Source organism: Kryptolebias marmoratus, linkage group LG13 (assembly GCF_001649575.2).
Source record: "Kryptolebias marmoratus isolate JLee-2015 linkage group LG13, ASM164957v2, whole genome shotgun sequence".
Taxonomy (NCBI): Eukaryota; Metazoa; Chordata; class Actinopteri; order Cyprinodontiformes; family Rivulidae; genus Kryptolebias; species Kryptolebias marmoratus.
This window is the reverse complement of record NC_051442.1, coordinates 20,070,976-20,085,331: the sequence shown is the minus strand read 5'-3', so window position 1 is coordinate 20,085,331 and position 14,356 is coordinate 20,070,976. Positions and strand designations below refer to the sequence as shown.

Here is a 14,356-nt window from a genome sequence, read left to right as displayed (position 1 = left end):
TTAACTTCATTAAGTATTTTGTGTAGATCCACTGCTTATAATCAACCTAAAAATCTATTTTAATTTCTGTTTGTAAGGCAACAACATAGAGAGAATACCAATGAGGGCGAATGCTTTTGCGGTAATGTGTTAAACGATGGTGTTGTCGTGTCTGTCTGCATCTGCGCAGGGCTCCTCGGCTCACAGTGGCAGGTCGGAGTACGAAAACCTTCTCAGGGAGTCTCAGAAGGAGGTGCTGCGGCTTCAGAGGCAGCTGTCGGTCACTTCGTCCAGGCAGCAGCACAACCAGACCTCTGACCACAGTGGCACAGAGAGGTGTCAGGAAAATACCAAGGAGGCGACTCAAGAGAAGGTAGAATCATCAACATCATCATACTGAGCTGTTTGTTTTTCTCTATTTTTCATACAAACAGCTGATCTGTGCGTATGAATCATAGATTTGCCATCAAACTGTAGTTTGGGTTTACTATGAGATAACAAACTACCAGTATTGGGATTAAACATTTGGGAAATATAGCCCTCTGAGTTTATCCAAAACCTATGTTTACATTAGCGCGGGTGCTGTTTTGCTGTTATATAATAGCTTGTCGTTGGACTCATACTAATCTGCCACAAGGCATAATGAGGCGATTCCCTGCCTTTACTTTGGGCCTGATCAGAGCTACCAAAGTCATACACTCTGATCCTCTCTGCATTTAATGCTGATCGTCTCTGTTTTCTGTGCTTTCATTCACCGCTTCACTCTCTCTGATAAATCAGCCGCTGCTCAGAGAGAAAATGGGGAAAAAAACCATGCATTTTATGTGACTTTGCCTGCAGTGAGTAATGCAGTTAGCGTTGTGAAATCGTATGCATCCGAAGCAGTGGATATTTGCAATTGAGAAAAAAAAAAACGTCATCACGTGATATAGTTTAAAGGTGCAGCTTCAGTAAAGTAAAGCCACTTTGCAGGGCATTTAAAGGTGTCCGTTTTCTGCGGAGTCACTGTTTTTATCGCGTTCTCCTCTGACCACGAAGTAAATTTTCAGCCCTTGAAGCTCAAATGAGAATGCCGATTGTAGTAATCTCTCATCTGTGGGACGCACACACGCACTCCCAGAAAGGGGCCACGTTGTGTGAACTCTAATCCCCTCTAACAACAGAATGGTACAGTCCAGTAATCCGCTCTGTGTTGCTGTAGCAGTGGTGAGAGGGTTTTGGGTGGTAGGTATAACTACAGTCGCACTGAAGACTTTTCTGTCCCCCTCCTCCTGCTCTGGATAACTAGCAGGCCTTGACATCTCCTCAGATCACACAGGAGAGGGTAGGTTATTCTTAAGTTTTTATGTCTTTGTCTAAAGGTATCAGCTATTGACTGTGGTTCTCTTTGGTTACTATCATATGAGTCTGTTTGGTTTTTGTGCAGGACTCAAAATGAAAAAAACTAATCAGTGGCATGACAAATCAGGAGTGAGGCAGAACTGACTCAAGGCTATAGTTGTTGCATTTGTGTTATGATGTTAACATCTCTTTCTTATTCTTAGCTTATTGTATTTGTGTGCCTTGCAGCTAAAGTTTCTTCCTATAAATCTCCTAGCCATTTTCTTTGAAATATTTCTTTTATGATGCACTGCCACTTTCTTCCATATCTGTAACACAGAACCGGCATGAGGCCTAGTCAAAGGGCAGCCTGTCAGAAAGCCGGTTTTGTAACCGCCATGTTTCAGAGCTTCCTGATGCACAATTTAGAAAGAGCAAATTAGTGACAACGTGGTAGAACGTTTGATTGGTGGACATTGATATGCTCCGCATTAAAACAGAAAATCAACGGCCAGGCCAATCCATTAAGGTGCTTTTAAAAGAAGTGATCCAGTTACCCGTTTCAGCAGTCCGCAGGGATTACACCAATGTACTTATGGCATTCAGGGCCTGCTGAATGGGATCTGACCCTGCTTTAGTACGCATGGGCCCAGCGTGTGCTAGATCCTTCAGAATACCTGGAGCACATCAGTGTAACATCGTAGCTGTGCCTCATAGCGCTAAAAGAAGCGAGCTTCAGGGCTTGGACCTTAAACATTCTTAGTGGCACCTCGGTGTAAGGAGGACCTCTCAGCATGGCTGCATCCTTCATCACATCATTGAATAAAACAGCTGAGGCTTGAATTCATTTTAAATTTGCTTTAATTGTATTGTTTGTAAAACGAAAAGCGATGCGCTGTTGTTTCCAAGGTCAGTTTTTGTCTCCTTCTCTCAGTCTTGGACATATCAAATAAGTAGCACATAAGTATATATATATATATATATATATATATATATATATATATATATATATATATATATAAGTATAAGAAGTACAGTTCATGACACATGCACATTGGTTTCATTTAAGACATTTAGTGTTTTACCTAATTGCTATTTCTAACTAGTTTCTAATGTAACACTAAAACTATTTCTGCTTAATATTTCAGCTTAATTTAGTAGTAAACTTAACTTAATTTCTGAAAAATCAATAATCCATAAGAGTTGTTTAGGACTGCAAATGAAGAACTTCAGTTAAACTAGCCAGAACCTAATATATACCTAAAGAAACATATGTACACTATTAAAATACCAAAGACCCCTTAGTATAGATGCTAAAAATGTATTTATCAGCTGCAGAAAATATTACTTATAGATTGAGCAACTTGTTGAATTAACAGACTTTCTCACCTAAGACAACAAATAACTAGAGAGTATTTGAAATAGTTATAAAACCATCAGCTAATTACTTTATCTATGTTTGCCTTCTTGGAGCCACATTATGATTCTACAGTTCTGTGTCAATAAGATGCTTTGTTTGCCTTTAATAACTTTGATTTGTTACTTTAATAAACTGCTGTTTATCATTTTAACAAGCTGAATGTTGACAGTGAAACACCATGTTTCCACTCTGTCTCTTGTCACCAGGTTTAATTTTATTTTTCTTATTTAACTTTAGTGGAGCAAATTGGGGTTTTGCCATGCTTCACACCGAGCGGGGGTGTTTTTAAAGAAAATCATTGTGGCATAAGTCTTTTTTAAAACAAGTTGTAATCCCCTTCATTACTTAGTTTGATACAATTCAGTTAAATGTAAACTTGTAAAAGTGTGTCCAACCAAATCAGTTCACTTATTCATCACTTTCAAAAGCATAACATTTAATTTGAATGACTGATGAGTCAAATTTAAGGCTAAAGCTAAAACAGTAAAGCTAACAGGTCAGAGCACTCTGCAACACTGATGCTGGATTTTACGTTATGTTCTTGTTCATTTCATGACTTGAAAAGCAACAAATAAAACACTATTTAATGGGAATTAAAACTACTTTCTGTACACAATCAATCCCAATCCAACAGTTTATGTATTCGTTCTGAACTGTCATTTTACTGACATCAGGACCTGGTGCACACAACGAGGTGGAGGATACAGTCACAGATCATCTCCACCCTCACCTAGAGGAGGGGACACTTATTTTAATTTGCTAACTGCCACAACAGAAAAACAGGAGAGGAAAATACAGTCTAAAACGGGTGGGAAATCCTGGTCCTCGAGGGCCACTATCCTGCATGTTTTACTTGTTTCTCTGCTCCAACACACCTGATTTGAATCAATAGGTGATTAACAGGCTTCTGCAGAACATGAAGAGATGATTTAACCACTGAATCAGGTGTGTTGGAGGAGGGAAACAAGTAAAACATGCAGGATAGTGGCCCTCGAGGACCAGGGTAGCCCACCCCTGGTCTAAAGCAATCTGTACCAAAGCAAAGCAAGAATGCCTCCTTCAGCTGAAGGAGGAACCTGAACACCTCCCTGTTTGTTTTAAGTCAGCTGTGTGGAAAGATTTGGAATTCCTTGTGATTACAGGCGAGAGTCAGGGAGGTGAGAGGTGGATGCCATCTGAGTCATAATTCATGAGATTTGGAACATCATTAAAAATGTCACAGGGGGTTCAATAACCAAGTGTTTGTGAACAGCTCTGTAGGACTCACCTGTCTGAGAAGTTAGATGTGAGTAGTAAACAATTTATTCATTTTATATTTTTATATTGAGGTATGTTACTTAGTTCTGCATTGGCTTTTATTTCATATGAAGTCAGTGCCAAATTCACTGAAATTAACATTCGTTTGTACTTTTTTTTCCCTTTTTTTTATACAAAAGAGACAAACCTGTTAGTTTTGGAGTTTACCATATGTTTTGTTTGACATGTGACCTGTAGGCCACAGTTTAGAGTTTAAGTTGGATAAATAAGACAGAACAATAGTACTTTTTTATATTTTATTTAGAAGTGAAGTCACCACTCGACAAATCCTACCTTGCTGTACACGACCTGCTCCTCAGAGCCTTCCCACTAACAAGGGGGGTTTCTTTTTCTGTCTGTCTTTTTGGAGGGTTATTGTTATTAAAATAAGTGAGGGGAGAGCATTTGTTAAACCTCCACATACCAAACCATGACCCTAGAACAGAGCCCTGTATTTAACCGTGATTTACCCTGCTGGCTCCCATCAACAAAATGAATTTATTTCTGCCAGACGCTTTATTTTAGGAAAACTATTTCTTAATGATTTGTGAACAAAACCTTTCACGTTAAATGTGAAAGTGATGTTCAAATCAAGCTTTCTTTAAACTCCCCCTTTTTCACCTTTTGTTTAGAGGATTTATTTAATTGAATAAATGAAACAGATTCTAGTTATCTGCTGCTGATTCGTTTCTGCTCTGGACCAAATAAATGTGAGGCACTGAAGGGTCGTTTAGTTCTCTGTTGCAGAATAAATATGATTCATTTGTTACGCTTTTGAATTTGCAGCTCAGATCAAGTGGAAATCAATAAACCATGCTGGAGTAAAAACCACATGGACATCACCTAAACAGGGATGGTTTTCAGTTCCTATAAGGTGGGTAAAGAGGTGCATTCATAGTTGAGATCATATCTTTTTTCCCCCCCATTTGGCCCCTTTAACTCCTGCCATTACAGTTTGTATTGTACAAACAATCTTGGATGAAATGTTCCTAAAGCTGGAGCCATTACTTGAGATGACAGTGCGAGCTGTGTTGTTTGGTTTAGCTTTAAAACTGGGCTCAGTCGCATTTCTTTTCCTGTTTTCCTCTTTAGCTTTTTGCCATGCTTGGACTGAGGAGCAAACAAAATTAAACTTGCATTGCTATCTGCGGAGCTTGTGAAGTCGTAACAAGTTTTACGAGGTTAGTGTGTTGGCACATAAACCTTTAAAATGATTCATAATACCTTCAGCTTTGGTTGGATGCTCTCTGTGCCAGTTATCACAACATTGTATAAATGTGGTATTATGTAATATTCTCTCCTCTGAGTTCATTCGTCAAAACCTTGTCAGATTTATGTCACATGTTGCCTGAACCCTGATTATATCTGCTCTGAACTCATTATTTTGAACGCCAACATTCCCTGTAGAAAGACTGCTGCCTTTTCATAGTTTTTTTTTTAGAGTTGGAGTTTTTGTCCATTCTTCATGACAGAAACAGCTAAAGCTCCTTCAAGTCAGATGAGTCCTCCTTGTGTGCAGCAATCTTTAAATCAAACTAGAGATTCTAAGTTGGATTGAGGCCTTTTCTTTAACTGGGCCATTCCCACACGTTTCACTGTTTCTCTTCCAACTCCTGGACTGTTGCCTCAGCAGTGTCTTTAGGGTCATTGTTCTGCTGGAAGGTGATCCTCCAGCCCATTCTCTAATGTCTGAAAGACTCTAACAGGTTCCTTTAAAAAAAATCCCTATATTATCTTCCGTTCTTATTTCCTTAAACTCCAACCAGTTTCCTGGTTCCTTCTGAGAAAAGACACGGCATGCTGCCACCACCTTGCTTCACTGTGAGGATGATACCATCAGTGAATGGGTCGTTTCAGAAATGGTGTTAACTTTGATAACCAAAAGTCCAGTTTTAGTCTAATCTGACCTCTTCACCTTTTTCCATGTTTGTGGAATCTCCAGTATGACTTGTGGTAAATTTGGCGTGATCTGCCTTTTCATTTGTAAGCAATGCCTTTTTTCCTGTTCATTCTTCACTGAAGCTGAGCTCTATGCAGCTTATATTAGTCTAATGAACAGATGTGCTCATCTCTGCCCATCAGAGTCATCTTTGGTTGCTGCTCTGATTAGTGCCCTTCTTGCCCAGTCTGTAAGTTTTGTGTTTGGTGTGATATTGCCATCCATTCATCCATTTTCTTTACCTGATTTTGCGTGCAGGGTCACGGGGGAGCTGGTGCCTATCTCCAGCAGTCATTGAGCAAGAGGCAGGGCGCACCCTGGTCAGGACGCAATTCCATCACTGGGCCACATAGAAATGACCCTGCAGAGATATATTGTCTCCTGTGTAGATTTATTTACCTGCAACACCTTAATCTAACATGTGCAATATCACTATAATCGTCATTATAATAATTTGCTGTTTCTATTTATACTGTCATCTCTATTTACACTGTTGTTATTTATATTTACACTGTTGCTATTTTTATTTCTTTTCATTTCTTTTTCATTCTTTTTGTGTACTAGAACATTTCTTTCTTTCTTTACATTTCAACTCTAATGCTTACTTGAACGGCTGCAGCTGTAATAATTGCAATTTCCCCCCCGGGGATCATTAAAGTATTCTGATTCTGATTCAGATCATTCATGCTCACACCTAGTGACAATTTAGACTCTCCATTTAACATAACATGCATTTTTTTGGGACACATGCGCAAAAGAACATTCAAGCTTTACACAGAAAGGTCCCACCAAGGAATTTCCTATTAATGGATTTAATGGAGCTCTCTGCCATGTTCAAGGTTTGGAATATTTTTTATATCCCAACCCTGATATGTACTTCTCCTCAAATTTGACTCTGACCTGTATGGAGAGTTCTTGGTCTTCATACTGCCTGTTTTTTGGTGGTAGACCTTACTACTTGAAGGTGTTGCACTGCTGTTGATTCTGGAGGCTGTTACAACAGGTGTACATACACTGAGACCATTTGACTCTTAGGGTGCTCTCAAGTGGCTCTTATTTAACTAATAATCTGGCTTTTGATGGTAATGGTTACGACTTCTCTTTTTAAAGTGTTAGCTTGTCTTAGTGCAAAGGGGGAGAAGAAACTGAAAGGTTTTGCTGCCATTTCTTCTGCGTCTGTGCAGCAGCTAAATACCACTCGGTGTGTACAGTGTGAAGTGCTACAAGTTAATCAGAAATCCCCTGAGGATTGACTGGTTTAACTTTGTCTGACCAAATACAGGATGGGATTATTGCCAAGATGCAGAGATCACCTGATGTTCCCACTCCTGTGACTTGACAAAACCTTACCAATCCCCCCCAAAAAAAGAAGTTTGGGGGGGCAGCAGATTAATCAGCGTGCCTGTTACAAAGCCATCCTTTGCGGTGTTCTTGTCCAGGAGCCAATGTAATTAGTGCCTCCTGGTAGCCTCTTGTCACCACCTCTAACACCATCTGGTCTTGTATCTCAAAGCTAAACCTGTGGTAGCCTTCCTTTCCAGACTGATCACTGGTTTGGCGCTGAACAGTCACAATGACTTATCAGTTCTGATGGCTGAGCAAATCTTCCAGACCAATGCAGCCTGCGTGAAAAGATGGGACTCAGTAGTTAGATGACATTCATCGCATGATGGCAGAAAATTGTAGATCTTGTAATATTGCAAGTAGAAGTGCAGAGAATCAGAAGGCAACATTTCATTTTTTAATATTATATATTAGCTACTGCATGACTAAACAGCTCCTCTTATATGAAAAAGTAAGGCAGTCATTTGCAGTACAAAACAAAAATATTTTCAATTAAATATTGTGACAGTCCTCACTAAAGCTCTTCCTTTAACCCAGAAAAATTGAATCTGATACTAAAACAAAGAATTGTAAAGAACAGATCCCCCTGACTGCACGTGTCACAGAGCCTCTGATCCTGTTATTGGGTCATGGACTTGGCTGCACTAGCACAGTTTTACTTTGAGTATTAGTAAGTTTGTTCTAAAATTAGACACTGATTCCCAGGGTTTCCTCTACCTTCTCTACATTCATCTTTGAAAACGGTTTTCAAAGATGAATGTGTAAGAATAACTGTTTAGGATTCGTATTTTCCAGTACAACATCTGGTCCTTTATGACATTGTGATCCAGTCATGTTGGAGGCTTGAGGGATTCCCTCTGGATTATTCTTTGCTTGCAGTTGGACCACTTGGAAGAAGGTTCAGTGCTAATCTTGTCTATAGTTAGGTTCAGTGTAAAGATTTGTTGTATAGCAGAACAGCTATCGGTTCGCTCTGTTTGTTGGATCAGAGCAGGATGTTTTCATGCCTTTTTGATCTTTTAAGTTTAGCTGTATAAACGTAAAATGGCTGACTGATCCTTTCTGCCCCTGTTAGGTTTTAGGAGAGACCCTGTGTGCGGGATTAGATGAAGCTTCACCCAGGTGTGAGAAGACTGCTGTACAGAAGGAGGAGCCGTGGCTGCGAGTGACGCCCCCATCGGGCCTTAGCCCGACCCCCTCCCTTCAGGAGGGACCCACAGAGGAGCAGCGCCTACAGTTTCTGGTAAGAGCAACCACTGTTATTCATCGTCCCATTTTTAGAAGGACTCTGTCATTACAGGCAGCGTTTCTACCAAGATCCACTGCTCATAAACAGTGTTACTGTTTTTAAACTAGTTCAGCCATTTTAAAGTGTTCTGTGGAAGAAATATGACAATTAATATCTTAACTGTTACAGATATTTTTTGAAAAACCTCAGTTTGGAGAAATAGTTTAATTCTGATTCTACCGATGAGTTAGCAGCTAATTTGAACAAATCTAAGACCAAAGTGCATCCCTGCCATCTTAAAACAGCTCTAATCTCCAAAATCTCATAGAAATTAATTTGAGCACTATTTTATAAACATTTTTGACGTTGTCAGTTTTGAATTACATAATTATTTACAAAGAATTTTAGGGTTGTTTGCAAGCACAGACAGCTGCAGCAGCAGCTAGCTGTAATACTTCTGGTGCAGCCCAGATCACTTCCAGCAGAAATATCATAATATATTTGCCTGAATAACCATGTAGTGCAAAACTGATGGCGATACAAAGTGTTATTATAAACCGCTATGAAACTGTATGATTGAGGTTGTTTTAAGATGACAGTGATCTGCTTTTGAAGTGTATTACAACTAGTCATTATTAGCTTGTCAATATGGTCCACATTTAAATCTTTAACATTTCAAAGCAGCTGATGAATGCTACAATGTAAACCTTTTTTTGTTTTTAACTCTGTAAACCTTTAAATCACTGTCAGTTTTGCATTATGTTGTTATTTGGACAGAAATATTATGATATTTCTGCTGGAAGTACATCCAGGCTGGCCTTGAAGAGCTACAGCTAGCAGCTGCTGCTGTTTGTGCTTGCAAAAAAACACAGAATTTTATGTAAAAAAACAACAACTTTGTTTTGAAGGTTAATAAAACAGCATTTGCATGAACCACTTTGGAGACTAAAATTGGTGAAAGACAGCAACAGTCCACTTCAGTCTTGGCTGAGTTCAGACTAGTCATTAGCTCGTCAGTCTGATTAGACTTAAACTATATTTCTCCAAACTGATGTCTTTCAAAAGCTACAGTATCTACAACAATTAAGACAGAACCCCACTTCAAAATGGCCAAACTATTAAATAACATTTTAAAATGTACTTTTTAGAAGGACAAGATGGCTCCTGTGAGCAGCTTAAAAAGAAAGGGCCTCAGAAAGTGTCCTTCTGTCAACACTAAGGGGCCTGTTGGTCAGATGTAGACGGTGATCCAGATCCAGCCCAGAATATTTGCCTGTATTCACCAGTCTCCTCACAGTCCTGCTAGTTTCTGCTCTGTCTCGCTGACAAACAGACCGGCAGACAGATGATCTGACCTGAGGAAATGCTGAATCAGTTTCTCAGCATATGAGCCATGGCTTGTCGTCATTAGAAGGTCAGAAATCCAGAGGTTTATTAGGTGGAACCTAATATTTTAAATTTGTTCATTCATCCACATAGTGATTTTAACATTCTTAGCAGCAAAAACTGAATATTAAACTAAATTGTTGGGCTCTTGCTTTGTAATCTATGGCTACATTCACACTGCAGGCAAATGTGACCTAATTCTGATTTTGTTTTTGCCCCCAGTGCAACATATATCAGATTCTTTCATGAGAGCGTGAACGTGACAAATCCAATTTTTTTCATATCCGACCCAGGACTTTTCAGTATGTGGTACTGAATCGATACATATCAGATGATTTTCAAAGCGACTGCAGTGTGAACGTTTACAGCTTTTACATTAGATGAAAGGACAAAGGTTCCTCACGTCAAATTCCCACCACTCTTGGCTCCGACTCTTCATCCACACATGCCACAGCTCCAAAAACTGTTATCATGAACATTTGAGCTCTTTTTCTTCTTCGTCTCCTTTTAGCTTTTACCATTTGGATGTACAGTTGATCCCAATTGGACAGCAGCTTCAGAATCAATGCACACATGCCAACACTGGCAGCGTCCATATTTACCTCCTTAAACTCAGCCTGTGGAGTGTGACTTCATATCTTCTTCTGCACATGCGGCTCATTTCAGGAACTGGAGACTGTTCAAACTGAAGTCTGATGGAGGTTGAATTTAACATATAACGTGATCGACCAAACAAAAAATAAATTGAATTTGAGCAAAAAATGTGAACTGAGCATTAAGACCTGCAGTGTGAATCTAGCCTAAGTGCTTTTCTCATGACGCTGATTCTTAAATATCAGGAAAAACTCCGGCAGATTTGTTATGCAAGGCTGGGATGATCTTCAGTCGAGTTCACCACGCTCACTCATTGTACAACTACGTTTTATGTCTTTTTTATTTGACCGTTTTCACACCATTTAATAAACAAGAAAAATGAGTGCTGGACTTACCGGTCAAAGTGGCACAGGCTTCATGCTGAGTACACAGATTTTGTCAAATCTTAATAATCTATATGAACACCTTGTCTTACCTTACCCTTAATGCACACATAAAAGCCATGCACTGCTGGAAGTGCTGTGTTTTGATATAGATGCATTTTTAAAAGTTCAGGGACAAAAAACTCTTAACTTGTAAAGAAAATTTGTTCAAAAAAACATACAGACATTTTTTAATCTTGAATATCTCAGCAGCAGTAGACTGAATCCAATGCATTAACTAAATAAAGTTAACAATGGCAATATTTTAACTTAAATTACAAGTTTATTCTCAGTTTATTCTCAGTTTTGCCTGCGTGCCTCAGATGATTTATTTTCGAAAATTCAGGAATTAACGTCTCTAATATAATTCTTCCTTTGCTTGAATTAGGCTACATAAACAAAATAATAAGTGAGGGAAAACCTAATCAATTAGCAACTAATGGTTGAGTACAGAGTGTTTATTTACTAAAAGTTTCTACAGTTTATTTGTAGGAGACGCCTTGAATTAATGTCTTTAACCAGTTAATGCAAATGGTTAACAATGACTCTGCAAAAACAAGCTGCTGCAGTTTGTCGTGAACGTATTAAAAGTAGATTACTGTACCTAAAGGTTGGATTTTAGCACATCTTTTGTTTTAGTTTTCTTCTGTTCTTCTTGGCTGAATGACTCGATCTCAGCGGGACGAGATGGAGGGCGTCAGTGCAAAACTGTTTTCTGACCTCTACAGAGACGCTCTGTTGGCTTCAGGTCCATAGTCTGACTGATTACTTCAGTTTTATTAGATTTAACTAAAAACATAAAGATTTGTCCTCTCTCCCTCAGCCTCAACACAGAGGTAAAGATTATTTCCTGATGAGTGACCCAGCCCATATCAAACCAGCTGTTTATCTTTGAAAACACTGCAAGCATTCGTTACCCTTTGTCACCCTTATATATTATTTTTTTTTGTTTTGAGGTGTGTCCCACACCGTCTGAAATACTCATAATGGTCCATGGCAAAATTCAACAAGCTTAACTCGGCTTTGGTTCTGTGGGTGAGACTCTGACAGGCTGCTCAGCGTACAGAAGGAGCTAACACACCAGGTTTTCTGTTACTCTACGCAGGAAACTGAAATGCTTTTTAAAATCTGAAAGTATTAAACAATTAATATGATGTGCAAGTAATTTCTCAAAACAGTTTAAACACAATAAAACATGTTCACAACATTTTGAAACGTGTTAAAAAAGCTACAGTTATCATCAGCTGATTGTATGCAGACATTGCCCAAAAAACATTACATGTAGTCCTCCAGTTCCCTTATTGAAAATAAGATATAGACACAAAGAGCTATGTTGTTTTTGCAGATGTAAACCGTATTTCTTGCCTGATTATTGGATGTTGTTTTTCACTATGTTTAAATGCTACTTTTTTGCTCAGTTTTGGTTAACATGTAGACAAAATGAGTTTATTTTGTGTCTCCTGGTTTAATCTGTCAGGATCTTTTACAGGGGAAAAAATCCTCATATAGCAAAGCTACCATCACAATGCATGACTGCATGTTTGGTTTCACAAAGGTGCAGTTAGGAACCTGGTTTACACCATACATGCTGTTAAAAACAGGACTTAAATATGACTGTCTTCAGACGAGGGTGCCTTAGACATTTAACAACTAATACTGCGGAGGTGGTAAGAAGCAGATCAGGTGACATTATTGATGTGGGACGAGAAGGAAAGCGAGCTGTTGAGGATAACGCCCACACTCTTGACCTGAGAGGAGGGGGAAACCAATGAGTTGTTAAGTGGGAGGAGAAAATGTTCGGATTTCAAAAGAGTGTTTTTGGTATTGATAAAGATTAGTTCTGTTTTATCTGTTTAGTTGAAGAAAATTGTAAGTAAACCAGGAATTGAGTTCACTGAGGCAATCGGTGAGGATGGAAGGTGGGAGGTTAGAATCAGGTTTGGTAGACATGTAGATCTGGGTGTCCTCTGCATAACAGTGAAAATGGATGCCATATTTATGGAAGATATGACCTAAGGGAAGAAGGGTGATGATGAAAAGAAGGGACCCAAGGACAGAGCCTTGAGGTACACCCGTACAGATGGGAGGGGAGAACAGAACTGAAAGACTGAAGTTGTATGAACTGAACTGAAATGTTAAACTGGATCCTGAAATGGAGAGCAAGTCAGGATAATGAGGCCTGTACAGGTGGGATATGATCTCATCATTAATTTCAACTACATTTTTTACAACATGCAGGAGTCCAAGCGAAGAAAGATCAAAACCAACATGCAGAAACGTTCCAGCAATCCAACTCAGATGTCATAAAGGCTTGGCTTCCTGTCTTAAAGGCATCTGATAAAATGTGGGTCATAAAGTTACAGCTTTCGGGTTTGTTTTGAAAAGCTTATCTTGACACCTGAACCGGTCTTTTATCTTTTCTTTAAAGGCAAAAACACACAAAAAAAAGCAGCTGAAAAGAAGAATTTAAAAACTTTTGTCAGATAGGAAGTAAAGATAAAATAATTTCTGTTTAGTCCTAATAAAAGAAGTTTGTCTTGATCCCTGTTTGTACATCTCTAAGGTAGAAAGAGCAGACAATCATGACAAAAGTTTTTCAAAACAGACATTTTCTTGTATCTGTCTCCAGATTTGTGCCATGACACCGTTTATCTAACAGGACATTTGTCTCGACTTCTCGGCTTGATTTGTACGTTAAACTTCTCGAGCAGTTGTGAGAATTTTCTGTGCTGCAATTTGATTTTCCTACGGAGCTCAAAGTTTTTAGAAAACTTGTGTGTACTCTCTGGGATGTATTAAAGCAGAACGGAGGTAGTCTACGCTATCAGGATGTGAGTTTAAATTGCAAATGAAAAGGAAAAATTGTCATCTCCAGTGACCGAGAAATATTACGGCAAAAATGAAATGGTCGCCAACACCTTTCCGGTGACAAAGTAGTTCATGTTATTGTGACCTTCGAAGCTGTGATTGATGCACTGTCTCCCAAAGCGGAGCACAGATTGCGGTTTAATTATCTTTATTGTCTTGCTGTGTCATCACTGAGAGGACAGCGTCTCATCCAGTCAGCTGCTGGTGGTCAGCAATTAGCCCCGTCTGTCTGCAGCGTCCCAACGCTCCGTCACTGTGGGAGTGTTTTTATTCCCGTCCTGTGGCCGTGCTGAAATAAGCTGCTTTCTCCCATGCTTCTCCTGCATGTAAGCTGCATTTAGAATAATTAGAGGATGCTAAGCTTTGTAATACCTCAGCGGTGGCGTGTCGGAGGTCAGAACGGAAACTGAAGTGAGTGGATTCGCTTTTGCAAAGTGTGAATCAAAATAATCTGTCATTAGGTTGCAGTTTTGTTTTGAACGCCTGCATGCACACTTTAGGAGCCATTTCTAATTGGGCTTCATGATTTAGTGCAACTCTTTTTTTTTTTTTTTTTTTTT

General features: G+C 39.1%; 1 protein-coding gene across 3 annotated transcripts in view; it reads left to right on the top strand.

Moving 5' to 3' along the window:
- The window catches only part of LOC108233880 (RIMS-binding protein 2), a 74,625-nt gene that overhangs the window by 28,275 nt on the left and 31,994 nt on the right, over positions 1-14,356 (top strand). For all 3 annotated transcript variants that reach the window (XM_025005149.2, XM_037978965.1, XM_037978964.1), the window contains exons 5-6: positions 170-352; positions 8,374-8,541. In XM_025005149.2, coding sequence (XP_024860917.1) covers positions 170-352; positions 8,374-8,541 — 351 coding nt within the window. The remainder of the gene's footprint in view (positions 1-169; positions 353-8,373; positions 8,542-14,356) is intronic.